Genomic DNA, 23,898 nt, shown 5'->3' with positions numbered 1-23,898 from the left:
CAGAGAGAAGGGGTGGTTGGATGGGGCAGGGGTCCCTGGGGTGGGGGGAGTTGTCAAGGAACGCGGGGGGTTGGATGGGGCAGGAGTTCGGGGGGGGCCATGATTCCTAACCCTAAGAACATTTGCTAATGTTGATTGTTGTGCAGGGGAGAGGGTGAGAACTGTTCCCATCAGTCTCCTTGTTGTCCATTCCTTTTCCCTTCTTTATTTACAGTATAACTACAAAATAGTTTTCAATATTTCTGAGTATATAACATATGCCGTCAAAAGCAGGACTACCAAAAGTGTTAAAAATACTGGTACATGTCTTCCTATTCATTAAATAAAATACTGTTTTACTGTTCTATTAATGTGTATATTTTCTTTGTTAAAAAAAGTTAAAAATTTAATTTTTTTAAAATAGCACCAAACTTTAAGGGTGCGGCTTATAATCAGGAGCAGCCTATACTCGGAACAATACGGTATATCTCTTTTGAGATAGGGTGACCAGAACTACAGGCAATATTCAAGTTGTGGGCATACCGTGGATTTATATAGTGGCATTTTGATAGTTACTCTTATTATCTATCCATTTCCTATTGGTTCCTAAGTTTCTGCCTTTTTTGACTGCTGCTTCACCGTGAGCAGATGTTTTCAGAGAACTATGCAAGATGACTCCAAGATCTTTCTTGAGTGGTAACAGCTAATTTAGACTCTATCATTTTGTATGTATAGTTAGGATTGTGTTTTCCACTATGCATTACTTTGCATTTATCAATATTGAATTTCATTTACCATTTTGTTTCCCAGTCACCCAGTTTTGTGAGAGCCCTTTGGAGAACATTAAGCCCGCATAGTTAAACAAGGAAGTCAGGAAATGCCAAAATTAGGTTTACACTTGCAACTTCCATTATGCCTCTTCATATACGTGCGTTACAATAGTCATACATGGTCATTCCAGTGCACTAACTGCCCCAGTAACAATTACTTTTGTTTCACCCACATATCGCTATTCTCTCAAATGAAATCTCAAAGAAAAATGATAAAAGTCAAAAACACCATTTCACCTGTAAGCGAACACTTCACAAAACCATCGCTCTGTATTTGACCTCTCAGTCCTCATCCTCAAAGGAAACCTGCACAACACTTTCAAAAGACCAGCCTCAGAGCTTAATATCTTTAGACACTAAAAATTATGGTCTTAATAAAGACATTGGATTTATGGTTTATTACAACAATCTGTAACTCGCTAATCCTTTTTTTAGTCCTATGACTGCAGAGGTGTTAACAGGCCACTTCACCTTGATGTTCTCTTACAATATGTGTTAACTACTTACTGTAAACAATCTGTTCCAGTATTCTATTTAGCTATGACACTGAGGCTTTGGCTACACTTGCATTTCAAAGCGCTGCCGCGGCAGCGCTTTGAAGCGCTAAGTGTAGTCAAAGCGCCAGCGCTGGGAGAAAACTCTCCCAGCGCTGTCCGTACTCCACCTCCCTGTGGGGAATAACGGACAGCGCTGGGAGCGTGGCTCCCAGCGCTGGGGCTTTGACTACACTGGCGCTTTGTAGCGCCGCAATTTGCAGCGCTGCAGAGGGTGTGTTTTCACACCCTGCTGCAGCGCTGCAAATTTGTAAGTGTAGCCAAGCCCTGAGACCTTTCCCAGACATGAAGAAGATAGCTCAAAAGCTTGTCTCTTTCACCAACAGAAGTTGGTCAAAAAAATATGACCTCATCCACCTTATGTCTCTGATCATACCGTTACAGATATTGCAACCACATTCGGTATCTGTGGGGACCGTATCATATTAAATTTATGAATGTTCTGTGTATCACTGTGGGCAAAGAATTATATTCAACTCCACATGGGAGGGTTTCCACAGCTTTTTCAGTAACTAAAAACTGTGTGTATGTGGGGCGGGGGGTAGTAGCCTAGAAAGGAGTGATTACTGCTGTCTCTTGGATTGTAAACAGCTGGAGAGAAGTGCCTCCCTCTAGGGTGGCTTGCGTATATTGCTCCAAACAGGTATCAGAGTCCCAAGGAGGGAAAAAAGTTTTTTTTATATAAAAGGCTGAGTTTAAACAGGCTCAGGGGACTTCTTTTTGACTCAAATGACCTTTGGTCCAAAGGGTGACCCAACCTGCTGGAGAGTTAGACTGGAACCCAGTGGGGTCTCGATAGGACTCATGGGTGATCTCAGGTCAGTTTTTAGTATGCATGTAGGTGTTTTGTAGTATGCATGTGGTAGCTGTGTGGTCACTGCTGGCTTATGCTGGTTGTAGCCCTTGGAGAGAAAGCAAAGCACAGGGACTGAACTGAGAGCTTGTCTGTAGTGAAGATGCTACTATGCCAGTGGGAGAGCTTCTCCCATCGGCGTAGTTAAATCCACCTCCACGAGACGCAGTAACTATGTCAGTGGGAGACACTGTCTACGTAGGGGGTTAGGTTGGTACAAATACAGCACTCAAGGGTGTGGATTTTTCACACCCCTGCGTGATGTAATTATACCAATATAGGTCTGTAGTGTAGACCTGGCCTCAGTCAGACCTGCTTGCTGGGTTGAATTGCAGTGAACTGCAGCCTAAAGCTCTGATTTGGAAAAAGGAGGGACCTGGGTTTCTGCTCAGAGAGAGGTAAAGGCTAAAGGCCTGAGACCTGGGGGGACATTTCTGGAGTGGACCATGGATAGGAGTTAAAGATGCTTTTACCTTGAAACTGACGTGGTGGCAGTGTGTGAGTACTATGGTGGTGTGAATTGGTGAGTGCCAGCTGCAGTGAAAGCATGCACTGTAGGAAAGGAATAGTGAAAAGAGAGAAGAAAATGAGTTGTGAACAGCTGAAGAAAGCTCAGAAGCTGATCTTGTATGCACAGCAGGGACTGACTTTTTCTGATCTGAAGAAATCTGAGTTGGTGGCCATGCTGCACTCTTATGACTCAAGAGGAAGAGATACCTGCCCCAACCAGGGACCGAATGGCCATGTCAAAATATCTGTATATCTCCAATCATGACCATTTTTTTTCCTTTCAGGTCTGTTGTTAGAAGATGCACTTCTCTGATTATTGCAGCTGCAGAGGATAAGATTCTGGTTGCAGACAAGTCTGGTGATGTCTATTCTTATTCAATAACAGAACCACAAAAAGCAGGAAAGATTGAGCTTGGGCACTTGTCCCTGCTCTTGGATGTGGTATGTATGTTTATTAATTGGGTTTTCACGCAGCCTTTTTCTTTTCCCTTAAAGAAGTTTTAGCGTTATGTTATTCCTATGCCAAGTTCATAGGATTTAAAAAAACAAAACAAACAAACAAAAACGTGTTTCTTTGTATAAGCTAGACTGAAGAACAGCATCTTTTTCCTTCTGAGTTCTTACTCGAACACAAACGCAAGAGGCAGGAAGAACAGTTTGCAGAGGGAATGCAGTGAATAGATCTTCTGTTAGTGTAATTTTTATGAGCTGTTGTTTTTATTATGGAATCATAGAACTTAGAGATGCAGTTCACTTGTGAGGTCATCCAGTCTAGCCTGTCAATGTGGCACTGCAATATTTTAGTGCTTAGTCCATTTTTAAATGCAACAAGGCTTCCTTTGTGCTTCTTCTGGAGGTTATTGGCTTTGGTAAACTCAACAATATTCCTGCCTTCTGCTACTGCTTCTTTACTTCTTATTAAAAAGGTTTGGGGCTTGCGTTCTAAATGTAAATTGTGGCATCTGCTTGCACGATACGTTCAAAATCATGAAACTAGTGTATTTGGATTTATTGCTTAATCACTAGTTACAAAGCAGCACATCAAAAACATCCTGTGCTGTGTGCTTATTTTGTGCCAACAGGCGCTGAGTCCTGATGACCAGTATATCCTAACTGCGGACAGAGATGAGAAGATTCGAGTCAGTTTGACTAGAGCGCCATATAACATCATATCTTTCTGTCTTGGGCACAGAGAGTAAGTTTGTGGAGCTGTCCACTGTATTTAAGGGCTGGCTAGAGGAGAGTGGCTCCTGTTTTGTGGAGCAATAACTGGATTCTGGGTTAAAGAAACTCCCCAGGCTGTACTGTTTTAGTCCAGGATACAGTTATAACTTAGTCTGTGGCAAGGACCATCTTTTTGTTGTGTGTGTTGTGCAGCACCTAGCACAGCGGGGTCAGTGTCCATGACTAGGGCTCCAATACGCATAATAACTGAGTCAGTATTCGAGACAGAACATAGGGAGAAGAGGATATAAGCAGGGTTTGAAGCAAGGGAAATTGCCGGGGAAGTACAAAGTGAAGGAGATTACAGGGAGCACAGCTCCCTCTCCCCTGTTTAAAAGCAGAGGGAGAGTGCCCTGTCCTTTCCCTGATCTCCTCATTGAGTGTTGAGGTTAGGGCCTTGCCAGTCATGGGTACCTGAAGAGGAGAGCAGCAGAAGAAAGTGGTGCTTAGCTGGAGAGATTTTAGGTAGTGGTATTTCAAAGCCTTCTGCAGAACACCCTGCCCTTCCCGTTTAGATTTGTTTTGACATTAATATATATTCTCCATCATGGTCAATAGAGGTTCTCCATTATTCTGGCCTTCATAGGCATAGTAAAGTGAACACCAGAGAAATGCCCCTGCATAGCATTGCACAATGCTGTACACACGTTTCTGCTTGTCTGACTCTGGGGCTACTTGGGGGCACATATGTTTTCAGATGTTTTTCTTCACTTGTTCCTATTCACGTGCAATGAGGTATCAATGAACATCATCAAGAACAGGTGTTAAAGAAGAGTCAGGAGAGTGGTGCTCTATTGGACACGCTGCAGTCACCTTAGCCTCATCTAAGTGCTAAGAATACAGTTAAATAAGATATTTAAATATCTTGTTAATACTAATGTTAATTAATATCACTTTTGACTGTTGGGAATATATCAGCATAGATTTGACATTCTTTAGAAGCTGCATAATTTTTAAATTAATGTCAAAGATCTTAAATAGCCTTTGAACTCAAGGCTTTTGTTGTGTATTTACATTGCTGAGTTTGATCTCTGTTTATTGTATTAACAGTTGTATCTTTAATGAACATAAGAGTTTTGATGTTCAAGAAAGACATTGCCTGTAAGTAGGGGCTATGGTGCCTGGACAAACAACTCATTAACAATTCCACAATAGAAAGGCACTTAATACAATTGGCACAAACACTTCTAAAAATTCATTATTTAAATATGATAATCAGTTGGGGATTCAGTGTATTTCTCACTTGAGTTCTCCTGTTTTTGAATGGTGTGTATTTTTATTTAAATTTATTTTTGTAATTGAAATTGCAGCATTATGCCTCCATGCACCTGCAGTTACTGCTTTGTAACGAGCAAAATTCACTTGATATTTTAATTAGCTTTAAATTGTTTATTTTCAGAAGCAAGAATTCCCCCTTTTAAAAACACAAAACCAAAACTCAGACATGTGTTCTAACCTGTGCAGTGCATTGACAGCAGCATTTTACGTTAGTGCACATGACCCCTGGGTTAGTGTGGAACTTAGGGTCCATATGAATCCACAAAGAACTTCCAAAGGGGTATCCTGGTTGAAGTTGCAGTATTATAAGCTCCTTAATGTTACTGAGATTCCCAACTGGATGCAGCTAATCCTAGAAAGGACAGTGGGGAAATAGTTACGTGGCTTGGTTGCCCTAAAACTGAGTAGATGGTGCCTTGGATGCTCCCCAGCTGCTGTGAGGGAACCCTCATGCGCTGATGCTCTGACTTCACTAATTAAAAACAAAATCTATATTGATGTATGTGGGTTTTTTTTAATTTTACGTTTATAATTGATCCATGAGCATGATACAAATCTATTTGTAAATCTAATTCCGTGTGTATATTCTGATCTAAATGACTAAAAACGTATTCACACAAGCAGCACTGTCTTCCCCAGTTGGAAGGGGATCAATAGAATTCCTAGAATACAATAAAGTAAGCACTTCTTGTATTATGTTGAATATCTTTCCAGGAATATTACAGCGATATAATGAATATACTATCTCTGTCTGCCAGTTAGTTTGAGGGGGAAAAGCTACCTTTTTTTCCTGTAACTTATGCCTTTCTATTGCCTTCTTAAAATATATGTAATGGATGACACTGTAACCTTAAAATATGCTCTTACTATTATATTGGTACTCTGTTTACACTGACACTACACATAAATGTTGAACTCTTAACTTCTTTCCCTTTAGGTTTGTAAGCAGAATATTTGTAATACCAAACTATCCAGATCTTATGCTATCAGCTTCTGGGGTATGTATTCTGATCCTTTCAAAAAAAAAAAAATTGTCAGTCTTATGAGCCAGACTTCAGTTTTCTGCTTGTTTTGCAAGAGGTGGAAGACTTGCACTTCAGTTCCACTCCCACCAACATTCTACTCTGGGTTCGATTTTTCTAGTAAGATAGTGGTGATTTAATCTCAGTTTACAGCAATGCCAGTTGCTTATTAGGGTAAACGTATTTAGTTCTTAGTCCCCAGACAAGAACTGAAATTGACATTTCTAATGATGGGAGCACTTTCACCATAACAGTTTTTTAATTAAAATTGGAACTCCACTAACTCATGGAAATGTCTGGAATGCTCTGCAAGTTACTGAATGCTGTGAATGGTGTAGTGACCTAAATTGTATTGAAATACTCATCTTAGTGTACTACTGAGGTTTGGGATGGAGGAAGTATTGACCTATCTGAATTTGGTCACAATTATGGTTAGCTGTCTCCGTATTAGCTGGCCCTATCTCCTACTCTAAGTAGGAATCACATTCAAAGATGAGCACCGAGCATTCTGAAGTGCTAAATCACAGTATCTAGAAGGTCCAACTGAACGTGTAAAGCCTATTTTTAGTTTAAATTTAATGTTAATTTATAATCGCATGCATTTTAAATATTGTTAATTTTCAATATTACTACCCTTTTTCTTCTTGACAATGGTCTCCACTTCTAGTCTGACTCACCTTTGTTTCCTATCCACTTCTGATTTCTTATGTCTGCTTATTTTTCTTTTTATTTCTTGAGATATTTAAAATATAGCTGTACTGTATTTTTGTGTTCAGCTTCTGCGCACTCAAGGTTGCTTTGGAACAAAGATTCTTTCTGTGAGGATGTAGCATCAGCTTAATCTGTACATTCTTCTTGCTTTTCACATCATTTCTAGTTCTATGGGATGGAGAAATTGCACAGTCCTCACCAAGTCTTCAGGATTAACTCTAGCTTCAAAGCACTGGCAAATTCATTATCAAGGGACTATTCAATAATTGAGGTAGATTAAACAGTGGGTGGACCAGCCAGCCATGACAGTTAATGTCCCTCTAACAATTAATAAGCACTAGAATCCCAGATGCTTTTATTTAGAGTATTTAAGATGACCTAGGATGTGTTTGAAGTCTTAATCAAACTTCTCCTCCTTGCAAGACTTTCTGAATTGTATATCATATGGTTGTAGGTAGAGCAAGAGTTGTTTTATCAGTAGTACGACATGGCAGCTCCAGACCCAGAAAGAATGAACAATTGAAGGTGATCCCCAGTCCTCTTAGAGGGGAAACAATATTCTCTATGAATGTGTCTGCAGCTCAAACCTCCAGTCTAACTAATACTAATAATGGAACTGCACAATGGGGGAAAATACACTCTAGAACTGAAGTCTGTAATGTTGTGGTAACCGTTGTATCTTTGGATTTGATTTTTTCCTATTGCATGCCCAAAGGTCCTGTATTTTGTTCCCCCCGCAGTATCTCTCTGAGCAATATCCGTGTTAGTGCTGTCCCCGGCTTTATTTCGTTCGTAGGGAGGCAACTTCAGTAATATTTCCCAGAACAGAAACAATGAGGAGTCCTTTTGGCACCTTAGAGACTAACAAATTTATTTGGGCATAAGCTTTCGTGGGCTGAAACCTACTTCATCAGATGCATGAAGTGAAAAATACAGTAAGCAGTAGATATATTACAGCACATGAAAGGATGGGAGTTGCCTTACCAAGTGGGGGGTTGGTGCTAATGAGGCCAATTCAATTAAGATGGAAGTGGCCTGTTCTCAACAGTTGACAAGAAGGGATGAATATCAAGAGAGGGAAAATTACTTTTGTAGTGTTAACAAGGGCAGTGCAATCAAGGACCACCTTAATTGAATTGGCCTTGTTAATACTGACCCCCCACTTGGTAAGGCAACTCCCATCTTTTCATATACTGTGTGTTTGTGTGTGTGTGTGTATATATATCTGCTTACTGTATTTTTCACTCCATGCATCAGATGAAATGGGTTTTAGCCCACAAAAACTTATGCCCAAATAAATGTGTTAGTCTCTAAGGTGCCACAAGGACTCCTTGTTGTTTTTGCTGATACAGACTAAAACAGCTACCACTCTGAAACCTGTCCCAGAACAGTTTAATCTCAAAGATAACTAAATTAAATGACAGGTTTCAGAGTAGCAGCCGTGTTAGTCTGTATCCGCAAAAAAAACAGGAGTCCTTGTGGCACCTTAAAGACTAACAAATTTATTTTAGCATGAGCTTTCATGAGCTAAAGCTCACGAAGAAGTGAGCTTTAGCTCACGAAAGCTCATGCTAAAATAAATTTGTTAGTCTTTAAGGTGCCACAAGTACTCCTGTTTTTTTTAAATTAAGGTCTTCTCCCTCACTGAATTATTATCCAAAGGATTTGGGTACTGTAGAAGGGTGAGTGAGGGAAAAGAGCAACCTAAGAGGAGTGTCATTAGAATGGTGAGTGCGTAGTACATTTACTGTTGTGCTATTTACGAGACACTCAAAATCCACTCATCCAGCAACCTAATTTCCTCTACAAAGGAAAAATAACTTTTGTTTGATTGAATAACTTAGAATTGAGCTGAATTATGTATTCATTAAAATCCCCTATCTGCAATTTGAGAAGATTAAACCAGTTTCTTTGAGGGTTTAGAATCTTATTCATGAAGTATCTCGAGGAGAAGTATGATTTAGCTTCTGAAGACCATGACTGGCTTCTTTGTGCCAGTGATTAACACAATCAACCTGTCCATCTGAATTTATTCAGGATTGTACTCTGAGGCTTTGGGAATACAAAAGTGGAAAAGAAGTGCACTGCTGTCATCTAAACAGTTTGAATAAGACTGAGGCAACCAAAAATGACAAGGTATGGGTTTTTGATGAGTTGTGTGTGCTCATGCTGTCGTTGTACTCCCTGAACCCTGTGGTTTAAAAACATGTTCTGTTATTGGTTAGTATTAGAGCCACCCGGGATGGATAAAAATCAATGATTTTTTAAAAAAAATAAATTAAAAAGCAGATTTTTTTTTATTTAAATCAGATTTTTTGGATAGGTTTTTTTCCTCAAAGCATTTATCTAAAGATAGTTTTAATTAAGGTATTTTATAGCTCAAATATTTCATCATGGAATAGGGATTATAAATTTTAATTCTGTAGTATGCGACAATATATTCAGGTAATGTTTAAGAAAAGTTTTGTAAATGAGTTCCAATAGGTCATGGATTAAGGACCCAATCTTATGGAGTTCCAGGGGCTTCTGTATAGATTATTTAGGTTAATCTTTCTATGTACCCAATGGGACTCAGTGCTCAGTTTAGAAGATACCATCAGAGATGCTTAGTTTTGCAGTTCTCAGACTGTGGATTTGTATCTCCAGAGATAACATGCTTATTAACAGCAAAAATGTTTTAAAATAAATAATATATTAGCAGTGAGAAATAACGGACCTCAACCCTCTTGTCCCTCTGCAAATTTGTGTACATAGAGTACATCCCTTACCTCTCTCTAAAAGTGCAGTTTCAACAATTTTAATGAATAGAATATTGTTGCGGGCAGAATAGATCTGGACAAGGAGAAGAAGTCTGGAGATAAATGTGAGAAGGGAGGGACAGGCAGTAGAAACAAAAGTTCAGGGGTGGCTCTAGGTATTTTGCCGCCCCAAGCACAGCAGGCAGGCTGCCTTCGGCGGCTTGCCTGCGGGAGGTCTTCGGTCCCGCGCATTCGGCGGCAGCTGGTGTGCGCTTGGCGTGCTGGTGCCTGGAGCCGCCCCTGCAGAAGTGAAACTGTTTGTTTAAGCAGCATATTCCAGAAGTCTTGAAGTCTTTGAGTGTAGCCTTCATTGATCTGAGATCTGCCATACCATTCTCTCACAAGAAGGGAAAACCTATAATGGCAGCAGGCCGTAGAAGAGACCTAGTTTGGGTCTTATCTATCTCTGAGTTGTGAAGAATATGTATTAAAGTTATAACAACCAACAAGAAAGCACTTTTTTGTAGAAATCCATGATTAAATCGAGTCTTCCTGACTAGTGATTTAAATCAAATCCACCCTGGAACTAGCTCTCTTTTATGGTAGTGGGTGGGAGATCCTGTTTAAGTTCTAGAAGCCACAGTTCATAACGAGCGGAATTTAGGAACATAAATACCACTGGAACTGAACAGAATTTGTGCTCTTAAGTCATTAAAGGGCTTGCCCACACAGCAGTTTAGTGTGCAGCAAGCCGGGTTGTAAATCTGCAGCATTCTAGTTTGCTGTGCACTAACAGTCTGTGTGGACCCTACCCCTGTGCACTAAAAGTTCTATAGTGTGCTTTAACTTGCAAATGCAATAGGTCAAAGCGCACTATGAAACTTTCAGTGGATGGTAGTAGGGTCCTTGCAGCCAGTTAGTGCACTGCAAGCAAGAACATCTGCTTTCTGTGCACCAAATTGCTGTGTGGACAGGCTCTGAGGCACTTCTTTATAAATACAGGGTGGCATTTTTCAGAACTTTCTGCAATTCTCCTAAAACTTGTGTTTTGAAATTAAGATGAAGCTTTCAATTTGTCTGTTGTATACAAAACTTGCCCTTAAACCTAAAATTGTTTAGAAGAAATATCTAGTGAAACTGAAAGTCTAGCATAAAGCGACTTTGAAACTAGTAAAATTATAGCTTTAACATCCTCAGAAGTTCCATTTGAGGAGAAAGTTTCAAAATCTTTGTAACAAATTACCAGAAGTATTACCTTATTGAATTGAAACTCTGAAGTATATTTTAATTTGTACTGAAAACTCTTTGATCTGGTAGTATCCATTCTTGCCTGCACATATGATTTGTTCCATATTAGCAGCTGGAACAACACAGTATTGTCCTTGCCATCTGCATTGAATCTGAGCCAGCTACCACTTCGCCTGTTCAGTCATCCACATGTTGCGTATCTGTGGGAAGCCATCTTTTGCCTGATAGGTTTGTTTGTTTTTTAAGGTGAATGTCTAGCTATTCTATCTTTCATTGAGACAACAGGGGCTTGATCTCCTTTCGAATGAGTCGGATAGGTGACACTTTCCCTCAGTCAGTCAGTGTTCCAGTCTAGTGTTAGACATGGGTTTCTAGATAGTGACTTTAGGATAAAACTTGAGAGGATTTGGCCACTTGTGGTTTTTACTCCTAGGGCACGCTTACCCCAGTGTCCAGGCTAGAATCCAAGTGAAGTATTCCATTCTGTGTTGCTAATAGTCCCCTATAGTTTCAGTTGGAGAAGGTATTCTTCACCCTCTCCCCACAGCTTAGTGCTAGGCTCTCTTTAAAGGGTTTGCCATTTTCTAAGCAGTCTATGTATGACCTGATCCTACAGGCCTGCATGTACGTTCCCATCTACTTAACTGGGAGCTGATCAGGTGGAAGGACTGTAGGATGAGGCCAAAACTTGTCAAGAGCTTTGGGATCTTTAGAGAGCACTTTTCAAATAAATGTTGTGAAAAGGTTATTTAACAAGTTCTTCTGTGTCAGAAGAATAGCGTGCAAGTCCTTCTCAAATCCACAGGTAAGCCCCCTCAGGCTGGTCCTCTGTATCATAGAATCTAGTGCTCTGAACCTAGAATTTGCTTTTAGTTGCATCCAGAGTCTCATTTCAGACAAAACCTTAGAAGGTTCTTTTCCTCCCTCCACACTAAGGAACTAGCAGTTTGATATTTTTAAACTGTCATGAAATATTAATGAATGGAACCTTTGGAGACAGTTCTTGGACTAATGCATCCTCCTGTAGACTGGTATAATTATTTACTCAGTTTGAAGGAACAGTAACACTGTTTCAGAACTATGTATACACAATCCGGAAGTCTATAATTTACTGCTACACCTAATGTGAAAAAGTACAATTAGTTTAAGTGGTAGTTTTCAGGAATTATGTAACAGACTCTTGCTGTCACCTCATGTTATGTCACTTGAGTAAGTTGCTCCTCATGGGCTGAGAGAAGCTTGGACTGGAGAGTATTTACATTTCATTATGGTACCAGGAATCTATTCTAAATTTCTTTCCCACCAAGAAAAAAGCTTATCTGCAACACGTCAGCTATATCATTGCAAGCCGGCATTATTTTACAATTCTACTATACAGCTTGTATGGAAAAATAAACAGTGTCTACATCAAGATGGGTTTCTTGGAAGCCATCGTCACTTCGGGTTGAGCTCCTTCTTGAATCTGAGACCTCTGCTTATTACAAATTCTTACAAATGAAGTAGCCTTTTTTCCATCTCCTCTAAAAAGCTAGTCTTGGATTGGCTCTATGCTTGTGGGATGATAGTCTGTCAATTAGCTTTCAAAGTTGGTGGTTTCAAATACTGCTGTATTGTTGCTTTAATTATGTATGCTAATATACTGGTCAAACATCAGACATCAGTTTTTGTCTCCTACTCTCAGTAGCACATCACATCCTTCAATACACGCTACTGCTAGCGTACCAAACCTTTGTTTTTGAGAGTGCTTGGCCATCAGTGAATACACTGATATTAAATTCCTCACCCGCAGATTCTCAACATTCAAACAATTCAGTCTCGTAGAGAATGTGTTCTCTAGTGTTAGCCCATGAGTGAGGACCAGAAGAGAGCCTATGCTTCAGAAGTTTGACATTGCATTCAGTGTCAGAAATGGTGAAGAAGTCACTGCTGTAACTTTGCCAGTTGTGGTTTTTCCCTGTCACATGGAGGCAATAGCTTCAGAGGATAGTGACTATCTTTGAGCCATACTTCATTGTATTGTGTAAAGGAATGGTCTCGCTTACTCTTGCCTTATTCTTTAGAGTCTGCTTTTCCTGTCAGCACTTTGCAGACTTTAGCTAGTGCATTAGCTACCAATGGCTTTGATTACAAGAGAGATCAGATGGGATGTCCTCGTTTTTTCTGCAGCTTCATCTGGCATTTTATGATTTTTGCTATTTGCTCACTGTGAGTTCACTGACGCTTGTGAGATGAGTGACTTGATTTTTGTCTTATTATAATCATGCTTCATTGTAATGACAGTGCACATGAGCAAAAGAATTAATTTGTTTTCACCATCCATCAGGCCAGATAGACTTGTCTTGGGAAATATATAGTTGTGTTGAAGTGATGTAGAGCTGGTCTCAGGAGTAGTCATTTTAGCTGATGATAGGGAACAAATCCCACAGTGGTGTGGGCATGGACTAGATAACCTTAGAAGTCCAAGTGTTCACCTGATCTGATCTGCTTTTCTAAAGATCAAAACAGAAATTGTGCAATTTCTGCCCAGATACTTCTAGTGTGTTTCACAGGGTCACTGCTTCTAATAGAATGTCAATGGTTAATTTTAAGGTGATGGCTGGCTGAAGTAAAAAGAGTGGCACCTGTTTACCATGAATTGTTTTGTTAGCATTATCTTTTTACTAGGTTCAGTGGTCCCTGGGCTTGCCTAATGAAAAAAATGTTTGAGTGCTTGTATTTTATTCCACAATTAAATAAGTTACTAGATCTCATTTCACATCCACAAAAAAAACACTGTCAAACTGACAATTTAAGAGTTGAACTGTGCTGCTGGGCATTTAATACCAGTGTCCCTTCTGTATCTAAATACAAAGTGTACCCTGCCTATCCTGTCTGTTAGCATCACTTATGCCACGAATTGTCTGACAGGAGTTGGTGCTGTAGGAGATATAGAGTACAACTTTGTTTTTTAAATGTCTAGAGAGCCCACTGCTGCTGTGTGTCAACAAGGGAAGCCATCATTTCTACAAAATCACAATGTAAATAGTTCTATTTACCCAACTGTGGAGCTATTCTTGGTAGTTGCAGTAACTCTCTCATCAAACCCTTCACCCTCACCTCCTTCGATATCTTAAACCTTGAGTGATTTAGTATCCATGTATTGTATAGAAAGACTGGATCCCACCTGTAAACATGGAATAATTGTTTCTGCAGAGTAGCAACAGACCAATCCCATCTGTTCTCAAGTGCTCTGAAATTTATTTCTCTGTTGATAGTGACCTTTAGAAAATGTTCCCCTCATGTTCAAACAGATGATTAGAGGAGGGAAGTACATGCTGCCTGGTTTTTATTTTCAGTTTAGAGATGATATTGCACAATGCATTCTTTCCTTCTCTGTAATTAAGATATTTTATACCACTAGTGGGGTGTAGATATGGATGGAAGCCACGGTGTAACCTTCTTTCCTTCTGTTTGTGCCTCTATATTTTTATAGCTTGTGGCTACAAATCTCCATCAGTCCGGTTTGCTAGGCAAGAAGGGTTATCTTGCATTACTCTCGCTATCCTGGATGTTGAAAAGCAATGCATCCCTAGCTTCCTCCCCAGATTACATGTCCAAATATTACTCCCGGGACACTGCTTGCACTCCAGACAGCCAGCTGAAGAAGTAGGAACCCTGTGGTTGCTCCTGAATTAAGCTCACAGTCATGGTTAATTAGGGACTGACCATTCACCCAGTGTTGTGCCAGCAGAGGTGCTCAAAAGCCCCTTTTAAAATATTGCCAGCATAGTGAAGGAAGGATTGGAATCATTTCCTTGTTCTGCTGGAGCTGAGCTGTTCCCTCTTCTCTGAATAGGAAAACTATTCCTCCCAGAGATGACATCTCCAGGGCTTTTAAAAATACATAAGAGCAAGTTTTGCCTTTGCAGTCATGGGTGTTTTTTTGAAAAACAGGCTTTTCATTACTATCCACCCTCAAATCAAACTTAATGCTGTGCTCCACAGGCAGTATATTCAGTAGTTTTCAGGTGGGAAGTACAATATTTCTAGCAAAGGAATTTAATAGCTTTGTCCAGTAAAGCTACCTCCCTCCTTGGTTATTAGTGTTTCTGCTGAAATGAGCCATTTCCCCCTATCCCACTCACCTTCCTTTTTACAGCACACGTCCCACTGGAAGCCAGTTTATAAAAGGGTGAAATTGAGACCACTTTACAAGAGCATTGGCTACACATCATTGCATTCGCTTTTTATACCAAACCTGGAGGCCACCATCTTCCTGTTATATGTAACCTATAAACCAATTGTGTGGCTTTCTGGCTAAGGACACTTAAAATATGTGGATATTTCCCCTATAATTCACAGCCCCTTAAAGGCTAAAATGATGCTGTCATCTCCGTTAGGCTGCACCTGCTTGTTTATTTGCTGTGAGTCTCTCAGTAGGCTTTGTGCTGACTTCACGTCTGGTTAAATTATTCAGATAGGTTATGCTGACCACTTTGGGGAGGTGGAGCACAGAAGGCAAAAATGGGATCTATTTTGGGGGGGGAAAGGACTACTGTCAAGATAGTCACTTAAGCTTGACTACATTATTTTTTAAAATGGAGATCCCCATTAAGTTCCGTAGATTAAGTACCTAAATTAAACCTAAATTTCCCCCCTAAGTGTTTAAGGTTATAATTACATGTTTTTTTCCCTCCTGTCAGAAATACGCCGTGTCGAGAATAGCCTATTGTTGTCAAGGAAATTACATTGCCATTTTATGTGACTGGTAAGAATAAAGGGGAACGGTTGCTAAAATTATAGCTATTTCAAGAAAGGGCATGGGACCATGAGACATCCGTTGCTGGGAGTTTGACTTTCTCTGAATTTAAAGTGGCTGTCCTGTTATGGACTCTTAAAGGATGGGTTTCTTCATGGGCATGTCAGTGGATTTAGCATGAGGATCGTGAGAGCCCTTAGTAGCAATTCAAACATAAGTGGCTCGAAAGTTGCTTGGTTTAGTAAACTCTTGCAGTGTTTTATAAAGTCCTTATATACTCTAGCTCAGGGGTTCTCAAACTGAGGGTCGGGACCCCTCAGGAGGTTGTGAGGTTATTGCATAGGGGGCAGGGGTCGCGAGCTGTCAATCTCCACCCCAAACCCCGCTTTGCTTCCAGCATTTATAATGGGTTAAATATATATTAAAAGTGTTTTTAATTTATATGGGGGGTTGCACTCAGAGGCTTGCTCGGTGAGAGGGGTCACCAGTACAAAAGTTTGAGAGCCCCTGCTCTAGCTCCTCTTGAGTTCAGGGCACAGTGGAACAGCTCTCAAAGGCCAGGGTCTTTGGGTCTGAGTCCAGTCTTTACAGTGCTATAGGTCAGGAGTCAATGTAAGTCAGCAGAGATACCAGTGTAAAATAGCATTAAGAGCCACAGCTAAGGGGCTGTGCTGCCCATTGGGCCCAAGGATATGGGCTCTGCCATGCAGCAGAGTACTAGTGAGCAGTGGGGCCAGGGGGTCGCTGATGAACCCAGCTCCCAGGCTGTTGTGACCTGTTAAGATTAGCAAAATGAGTTCCATCTTGACACACAGGCTTGGGGATGGTGAGAAGGAGAACAGCATCCTAAGTTGCCTGTGCTGTGAAGCTGGGAGGCACTTTCTCCCTTTGGTGAACCTCTTGTTTGCCAGCGGGGGAGCCTTGTTCCTATGGACTGACCCGAAACACCTGCTGCTGGGCTTAACAGGTCTCAGGAAGCTTTGTAGGTGGAGATCATGGATGCAGGGGAATAGGTATTGGGCCTTCCCAGTGCACACCAGCCCCAGTGCAGAGCCCGGTTTCTTGGCCCTCCTTAGGTACGTTCTCTCTCTCGCTCTCTCTCTCTCCCCCCTCCCCACCCCTTACTCGGTTTTATTTTTGCTGATGCTCTTTAATTACCCTTCAAGCTGTGAACTCTAAGGTAAATTGCACTGTGAAACATCTGATTATGCAAAAATATTCTTTAGTGCCACGTGGCTTATTATTTTTGCTAACTTTTTAAAATAGTCTAACCTTGGGAAAAACCGTTCAGAATGATTTTTCCTCAGTGCACCATTTGGAAAGAAATATTAATTTCTCCAGTATCTGCAATTTACCTTGGCCCCTGGGGTTGTAAATAAGTAGTTTTCAGTGTTGGGGAGTCAGTTTCTTATTTTAGAGTTATACTTGAAATGCTGCTGATTTTGCTCCAGTACCAATTTTGGAGCGAGTAGATGCAATTTACTGTGTGCAAGTGGTCGCCCTAGGCAGGTGTGATAATGGTAATTCCATTTTATTTCTGTTTAAAGTATTCCCACAGTTTACATCTTCCAGTTTGATGCTGCTGCCCAGCTGTTAAATTACAGACACCAGATCTCTTTGAAGCATAAAGGCTGGGACATTGCATTTGAGGAAACAGGTGGGCTCTGGATACTGCAGGAAGACAAAGAAGCATCACTTCTACTCTACAGGCCTGTGGATGGACATTGGCAGGTTAGATGTACTCTGATACAATTGCCAATATCTTCTGTCTGCTCCAGTCCCCTCAGTGAAAGGCAGAATAATTGAATGAAAATTAAATGGCACAGTTGCTTAATGCATTATAGCTCTGAGCTGAGGTCGGATCTGGATCTGATCAGAGATGGGCTCATCCTACTTCCCGCATTTGTGCAAAACACAGGATTTAGCATGACTCGCAGTCTCAGCTCAGGAGATACCCAGATCTGACCTAGACGGGTCAGGATTGAGGTACCTGCACAATGGTTGGCAGCCTTAAACCTGGTTTAAACTAGCATCTCTGCTCTTAAGCATGAATGTCACTCAACTAAAAAAAATATCCTGTACACTGCTCTCAAATTTGTCCCTTCTCAGACTTTTTTCCTGGGTAGGGGGCCCTCTGCAGCTCCCCACATCATCATCTTACCCTAACCCGGTGGTTAAACTAAAAGGGAGCATTGGGGAATACTGCTCCCCGTCCTCCCAAAATCCCAGTGAGAGCTCCCACTCCTCTGTGGTTTTGAAACACTGCTTCCCTCCTAACTGGCTGGTGATGAAGGCTTGCTGGGAGGGGGGATTTCAAATGGGAGCAGCAGGAGGAGCTGCCTGACTGAAGTCAGTCCTACTAGTAGGCTGAGCAGCTGTAGTAGTTTCTTGGTTGTAGTCTACCACCCTAACCATGTCCCAGCAGCCAACTGACTCTACAGGATGAGTGTCAGCTTCCACACTGAAGAGCATGACACACTGATATAGTGCTGCAGCCCAGGAAAACTACAATGTGCTAACTCCATTGCTAAAGTGTTTTTGGTGGTAGGGTGTAGATTCTGCTAGTGGCCTTCAAGAAGAGGGAGCTAAAAAGAAAATAAAGCATGGAGAAAAATGTGCCCTGCCTACCCTTTTCTGTACCTATCTCAAAAGGAACCTCTGTGAGGAGAGAAGAAACAGTGGTGGCCCTGTTAATATCTGTTATCGTTCCATTGAGAACTGAGTCACCAAAGCTGAAATGTGAGCTATCAGATTCCCTATAGTAGCCATTAGATTTCCAGACAATAAGTTAATCACCCTTGTAAATCTAAGAGTAGTGGGATATAGTTGGAAAGTTTTCATTTTAAATTTGTTTCATGAGAGTGTTCTTGGTTCACCTCTTCCCCAAGGTATTTCTTTACCTCATTGACTTCTAGAAAATTGATTCCCATTTTTCCTTCAGATCCTTGGCAAGCTCTGTTTTCCAGGCTGCCTTAGGTAGAACATGGTGACCCCATACCAGGCCTCAGTGATGAGTTTGTGGGAAAGAAAGGTGTTTTGTTAAATTTCCCTTTCTTCATGGTACTCAGTTGAGGCTTTGCATTTCTCAGTGTGCTGGTCAGTGTAATGCGCTTTGTATGATTGCTGCTGAGGAGCGTAGTGAATAGGTGTTCTTTCCTTTCCCAGCCTGTCGCTGATGACAAAGGATTAATGAAAATGTCAAAATACCTGCACGACAACTGGACAATGTTTGAAGGTGAGCAGCTTCGTCGAAAGGGCCAGGGAACGTGTTACAAGGATGAAAGCACAAGGGAAGGAGTCAGATCAAAGTTCTGTTCATGGCTCTCCTTCTGGCTCTGGACAAATCACTTAGGATATGTCTATACTGAAGCTGGGAGCTTAAAGGCAGCCCCTGCATATCTAAGTTGAGACACTTTGAGAAGACAGTACCGGGAAGCTTGCCCTACCACTCTGTGCTGTACCTGAAAATGAAAATATTAAGCATATATTTTGGTGGAGGTTTTGTTTATGGTTTTTTCCTTGGTTTTTCTAGAAAAATGCCTTTAAAAATGCCTGGTTCCTGCAGGCTAATTAAAAAACAAACTTAATTAGAATCACCAAGGGTGAGTGGGGTAAGAGTCAATGGATGCCTTGCTATATAGACAGGTGTGGCTTAACTCTGTGCATGATTGAGGCCTCAGGCTAGGATGTTGTGAAGCTTGTTTTAAAAGAAGGAAAAGAAACCCTAACTTCCATCCTTGGAGGGTCATTATATATGCAAAAAAATTATCAGCCCATGTAATTTGACAGAGTTGCTGGAAAATAAAATGTAATAACTTTAATATCTAATCTAAGGAGTATTTTCTGTATGCCATTTCCGTGAAAATCTGCCTTTGAAGGTAGATTTCTGCATCCATTAGAAGGGAATGTGTTTGTAATGCCTGTGTTTTACACAGCTCAGATGTTTCAAGGTAGATCCATTTAAAAGCAGAGTCCCGAGTGAGAATGAATAATACTGAACTATAGTGGAAAACAAGTCAATTCTGAGAGTTACTTTCCAGCATAGCTAATTACCATAATGTATTATAATAGTCTCTGGGTATCTGCAGCTGGGAAAGGACGACTATTCAGAGCATAGTGATTATTATAGCTAATTAGCGAGAGGAGGCTCAGTTGATGAGCACCTATTTCAGCCGTGTAATTAGTGCTTTTACAGATTATGAAAAAAGGTACTTACCCTACTTGATAAAACAATGAGATTGCTTTTGTTGCTTCCTCCCTTAGACAGCTGGTGATCATGGAATCTGTAAGACCTCTTGTAACCTAAGATTATAGAAGCAGAAATTGAATACTTAAACCTTCAGTTGAATAAACTATTGCCCCTGAAAAGAGATTCTGCAAACCCTCAACATAGTCCAGTCCGGTGGAAATTACAACTGATAATGTAGCTTGATTGTTTACTCACTAATGTTTCTCTTCTTCCTGCCCACACCTGTCTGTTTCTCCTTTTACTTACAATTAAGGATTTTTTTTAGGTGGGGGGAGGAATGGGGGGGAAAGGAATCACAGATGGGAATTAGACCACGCCCACTAACTGCTTCTAGAAACACAACTCTCACCTGTCAGTTTTAGTCTATACTCCCCAGAGTAACCTTCCAATTATCTTCCTTGACTGTTCAGGCATTTTACAGGAATGACAGATGCATCATGCTCTGAGTACATTTAAACAGAATCTTTAAGGATGTACTATACTAGGCTCACAAAGGAGTGGCAGAACTTGCAGGGATCAGTGCTGGGAAGTTTGCGTATGCTTATTTCATAACGTCCTGTCTGAATTTTCTAATGTGTGTGGGTTTTTGTTTTGTTTTTGTTTTTTAAATGCAGGGAATACCAAACTAAATACAGTACTCTAACTGGAGCCTGTGCAGTGTTTGAGCATTGTGGAATAATTCCGATTCTTTAATGCACTCCAAGGGGGTCTTTAGTGATATTACGAAGACCAAGATTTTCAATGGAAGCCCAGAGTTAGAATTTTTATATGCTCCTTGACCCTCATTGATGTCAGTGTGAGCTGTTGTGTGTTCAGTACTCTTGAAAAGTCAGGGAGGCCTAAATATGGATTTCAGATTCTAACTTTAGGCTGTTAAAAATCTTGGCCTTGGTATGTATGAGTGTAGTAGTGATATTTGTGAGTGCCTCACCACATTTAAACAGAATAAAAATGTTGTGTATTAAGATATCTAGAATTATGGTGCAGGAGTCAGGAATATTGTGTTTAAAATTTCAGTGCAAGAAGTAGTTGGGAATAGTGCTCAGAGCATCCACATTGTCTTGTTTTTTCTGCCACAGGTTCTGTTGGGACAGAAAGTTGCTACAGCAGTCTTTACAAGGCCTCATTCGACAACATGGCTATCTATCTACAAAAGAAAGAGGAAAGACTACAGCAGCAGCAGAAAAGAAAAGAGCTGCAGCATGGATCTAATAAACAAACTAAAAAGATAAGAACAAGAGAATCATCCTAACCATTAACTGCACCATTTGCTTGTAACTTCTACAACACTGAAAGAAACCGATCTAGGCCCTGAACTTTTTTTTAAGCAAACTGAATGACTGACAAACATCAGCATTCAGTTTGCATGTCAGATAGGGAACGGCTCTAATGAATCAGGTTAATTTTCTTGTAATGACAATATCCTGCTTGCAACAGATATTATATTTACTGTATATATTGTTCCTTGCCATTTGTTCTATCCCAGCAGTTGGAAACCTTAGTGCTGGTAATGCAGTTTTAGTAATCTGAAGCACGGTATCTTCATATTGAGATAGTGCTTTACTTGGAGAAAGGGATTTCTCTTATCTACTGGACTCCACATATAATCTACTTTGGGGCTGGTTTCCAAAAGAAGAAAGTGTGCTAATTAGAAGTTGACACCAAGTATTTTAGTTTTTGTTTTAGATAGTTCATTTAATATGGCAGCCTATAAAAGGATAATCATGAAAAATTAGTCTCTTGAAATTTTTTTTAAAATACAATATATAAGGCTGTAACTGGCAGGCCTTTGTCAATTTATTTTTATGCTCAAACTACAGATTTTGTTATGAATTCTGTGTTAATACTTAATCCAGCACTATTTACTCAGAGCAGTGTGGGACTAGATTTTACATACTGTAAAGCAGCAAAAGGTGTCAACCAAACCCCAATGCCATGGGAAGAAGACTGGTTTGCTGCATTCTGACTTTTCATCTTATCTGTAGAAATGGTTTCAGAGGACCCAGTGCAATACTATCTTGTGTGTTCCGCTTTTTGCGACAGAAGTGTCATTTGACGCTAGCTAAGAAATAAAAATCTTGACTAACAGTTGAGAGACTCTTATGGCCTTAGTTGTTACTTCCTCACATATGTTTATTTAATGGCTGAGAAAAACACAACTTGTCTTCATGGAATATACTGAACTTCAGATGGGATTGTAAAGCTGGGTGTATAAATCTGTATGATCATTCAAAACATGAGAAACTATGACCTGAAAAATCTATCCAGGTACTTATACGGCTCATCACTGTGGGATCTGAACCTTTTTATTTAAGTAATAAAACATTGCATGCAACTAATATACAAGAGATTGGTGAGCTACAAAGGAAAACCACTTCAATTTATTTCTAGTGTATTATCTGTTAATCATTAACAAAGCAGAACCCACTACTTATATCCAAACACTTAAAATTGCATTATACTATTGCTCTTATTGTAGGGCCCACAGTCAGGATCACTAGGGCCCTTTTGTGTTTATTGCTGTTAAATCAATTTTTTAAAAAGCCTTTTCATGAACACCTCATTTGAGAGTCCCACTTAAGATGGAAGCATTATATGCACTACCACAGAACCAGCAAATACCCCGCTACCCCGCTATAACGCAACCTGATATAACACGGGTTCGCATATAGCGCAGTAGCAGCGGGGATCTGGCGGCGCTTTAAAGGGTCCGGGGCTCCGGCTGCTGTGGGGAGCCCCGGGCCCTTTAAGTCACTGGTGGAGTCCTGCCACTGCTACCCTGGGGCTGCAGCAGCAGGACTCTGCTGGCGATTTAAAGGGCCTGGGGCTCCCTGCGGCTGGAGCCCCGGGCTCTTTAAATCACTGCTGCAGCCCTGCCACCGCTACCCTGATATAACAGCATTTCACTGATAACACGGTAGGGATTTTTGGCTCCCCACGACCACGTCCTATCGGGGTAGTGGTGTATACTAAATTCATTTTAATGATCTAATCTGGATTTCTTTCCATATTGCTTTAGGAGTCTGCCTTGTGCCATGACAAAGCTTCCATTCATGTTGGAGTGTGATGCATCAATGGACTGTCAGGGAAGGATTGTCCACCTGTTTGTTCAGTGCCCTGTAGAATAGGACCTTTATCCTGGTTGGGACCTGTGGGTACTATCATAGTATAAAAACTTCATTGCTATCAGAACTCCACTGATATATTGCAGGAATGAAGGTAAATGTGCAGCCAATACTCTTAATAGTACATTCTAGTGCTCAATATCCTGAAGTGTGGACAGTACCTTAGTCAATGCTCATTGTGCCATGTAGATAAAGCAAATATTCTCATTTTCAGATTGGAAAAACAGCCAGAGGGGTTATGGCTAGAATGAGGAGTCTAACTCCATTATTTGAATCCCTACAGTAAGTGGTCTGATTTTTCAGAGGTGCTAAGCACTCACAGCTCTCTCTGGCTCCATTACTGAGCTGCAGAATCTCAGTGCATCTGAAAATCAAGCCCCATGTTGGTGCCTGAACATGAATGCAGGGGCTCAGCTGTAGACAATCAAGTTTGAAAGCTGCTTGCCAAGATTAGAATTCCAGAGTTACCTTAACCCTGGTTCATGGTGAGGGTTGTGGGTTTAAGTTCTAGTCCTATGACTTACTGTATTTCATAATGTTTTTAGTGTCAGTGCTATAGTTATTGGTTCTGTGTCACTCCTATTGGCCAGCCTGTGATGGATAGAAGCTGCTATTTCTGAATACTGATACGTAATAATGGTGTCAGTATTGTAAGAGACATGGTCAGTGAAGTAAAGTTAACTCTGGTAGCTTATTGGAATTTCCTGTAGGACTGTTGAGCTAACTTCATAGGGGCTGTGGGAAGAGCAGACAGGAAAGCAACACAACTAGATCTAGGTAAGGAAAAGATCCCCCCAGCACAAATGTGAAAGGCAGTGGAGTAAGTTGTTGGCTTCAAG

At 40.7% G+C, this 23,898-nt stretch overlaps 2 protein-coding genes across 5 annotated transcripts in view; one reads left to right on the top strand and one right to left on the bottom strand.

The window, feature by feature from the left end:
• WDR4 (WD repeat domain 4) overlaps window positions 1-22,623 on the top strand; it is a 33,713-nt gene extending 11,090 nt beyond the window's left edge. Inside the window, exons 4-12 of one of the 3 annotated variants that reach the window (XM_045002572.1) lie at window positions 3,011-3,167; window positions 3,809-3,921; window positions 5,001-5,051; window positions 6,166-6,226; window positions 8,999-9,097; window positions 15,630-15,694; window positions 17,233-17,416; window positions 18,851-18,920; window positions 21,014-22,623. In XM_045002572.1, coding sequence (XP_044858507.1) covers window positions 3,011-3,167; window positions 3,809-3,921; window positions 5,001-5,051; window positions 6,166-6,226; window positions 8,999-9,097; window positions 15,630-15,694; window positions 17,233-17,416; window positions 18,851-18,920; window positions 21,014-21,186 — 973 coding nt within the window. In that variant the 3' untranslated portion in view covers window positions 21,187-22,623. The remainder of the gene's footprint in view (window positions 1-3,010; window positions 3,168-3,808; window positions 3,922-5,000; window positions 5,052-6,165; window positions 6,227-8,998; window positions 9,098-15,629; window positions 15,695-17,232; window positions 17,417-18,850; window positions 18,921-21,013) is intronic. The other 2 variants (XM_045002574.1, XM_045002573.1) reach the window with 2 other exon arrangements.
• NDUFV3 (NADH:ubiquinone oxidoreductase subunit V3) overlaps window positions 1-23,898 on the bottom strand; it is an 85,048-nt gene that overhangs the window by 34,101 nt on the left and 27,049 nt on the right. For both annotated transcript variants that reach the window (XM_045002568.1, XM_045002570.1), the window contains exon 2: window positions 19,902-19,987. In XM_045002568.1, coding sequence (XP_044858503.1) covers window positions 19,902-19,987 — 86 coding nt within the window. The remainder of the gene's footprint in view (window positions 1-19,901; window positions 19,988-23,898) is intronic.

The sequence above is a fragment of the Mauremys mutica genome, chromosome 1, assembly GCF_020497125.1.
Source record: "Mauremys mutica isolate MM-2020 ecotype Southern chromosome 1, ASM2049712v1, whole genome shotgun sequence".
NCBI lineage: Eukaryota > Metazoa > Chordata > Testudines > Geoemydidae > Mauremys > Mauremys mutica.
The sequence above is the reverse complement of the archived record's forward strand: the minus strand, read 5'-3'. Positions and strand labels throughout refer to the sequence as shown.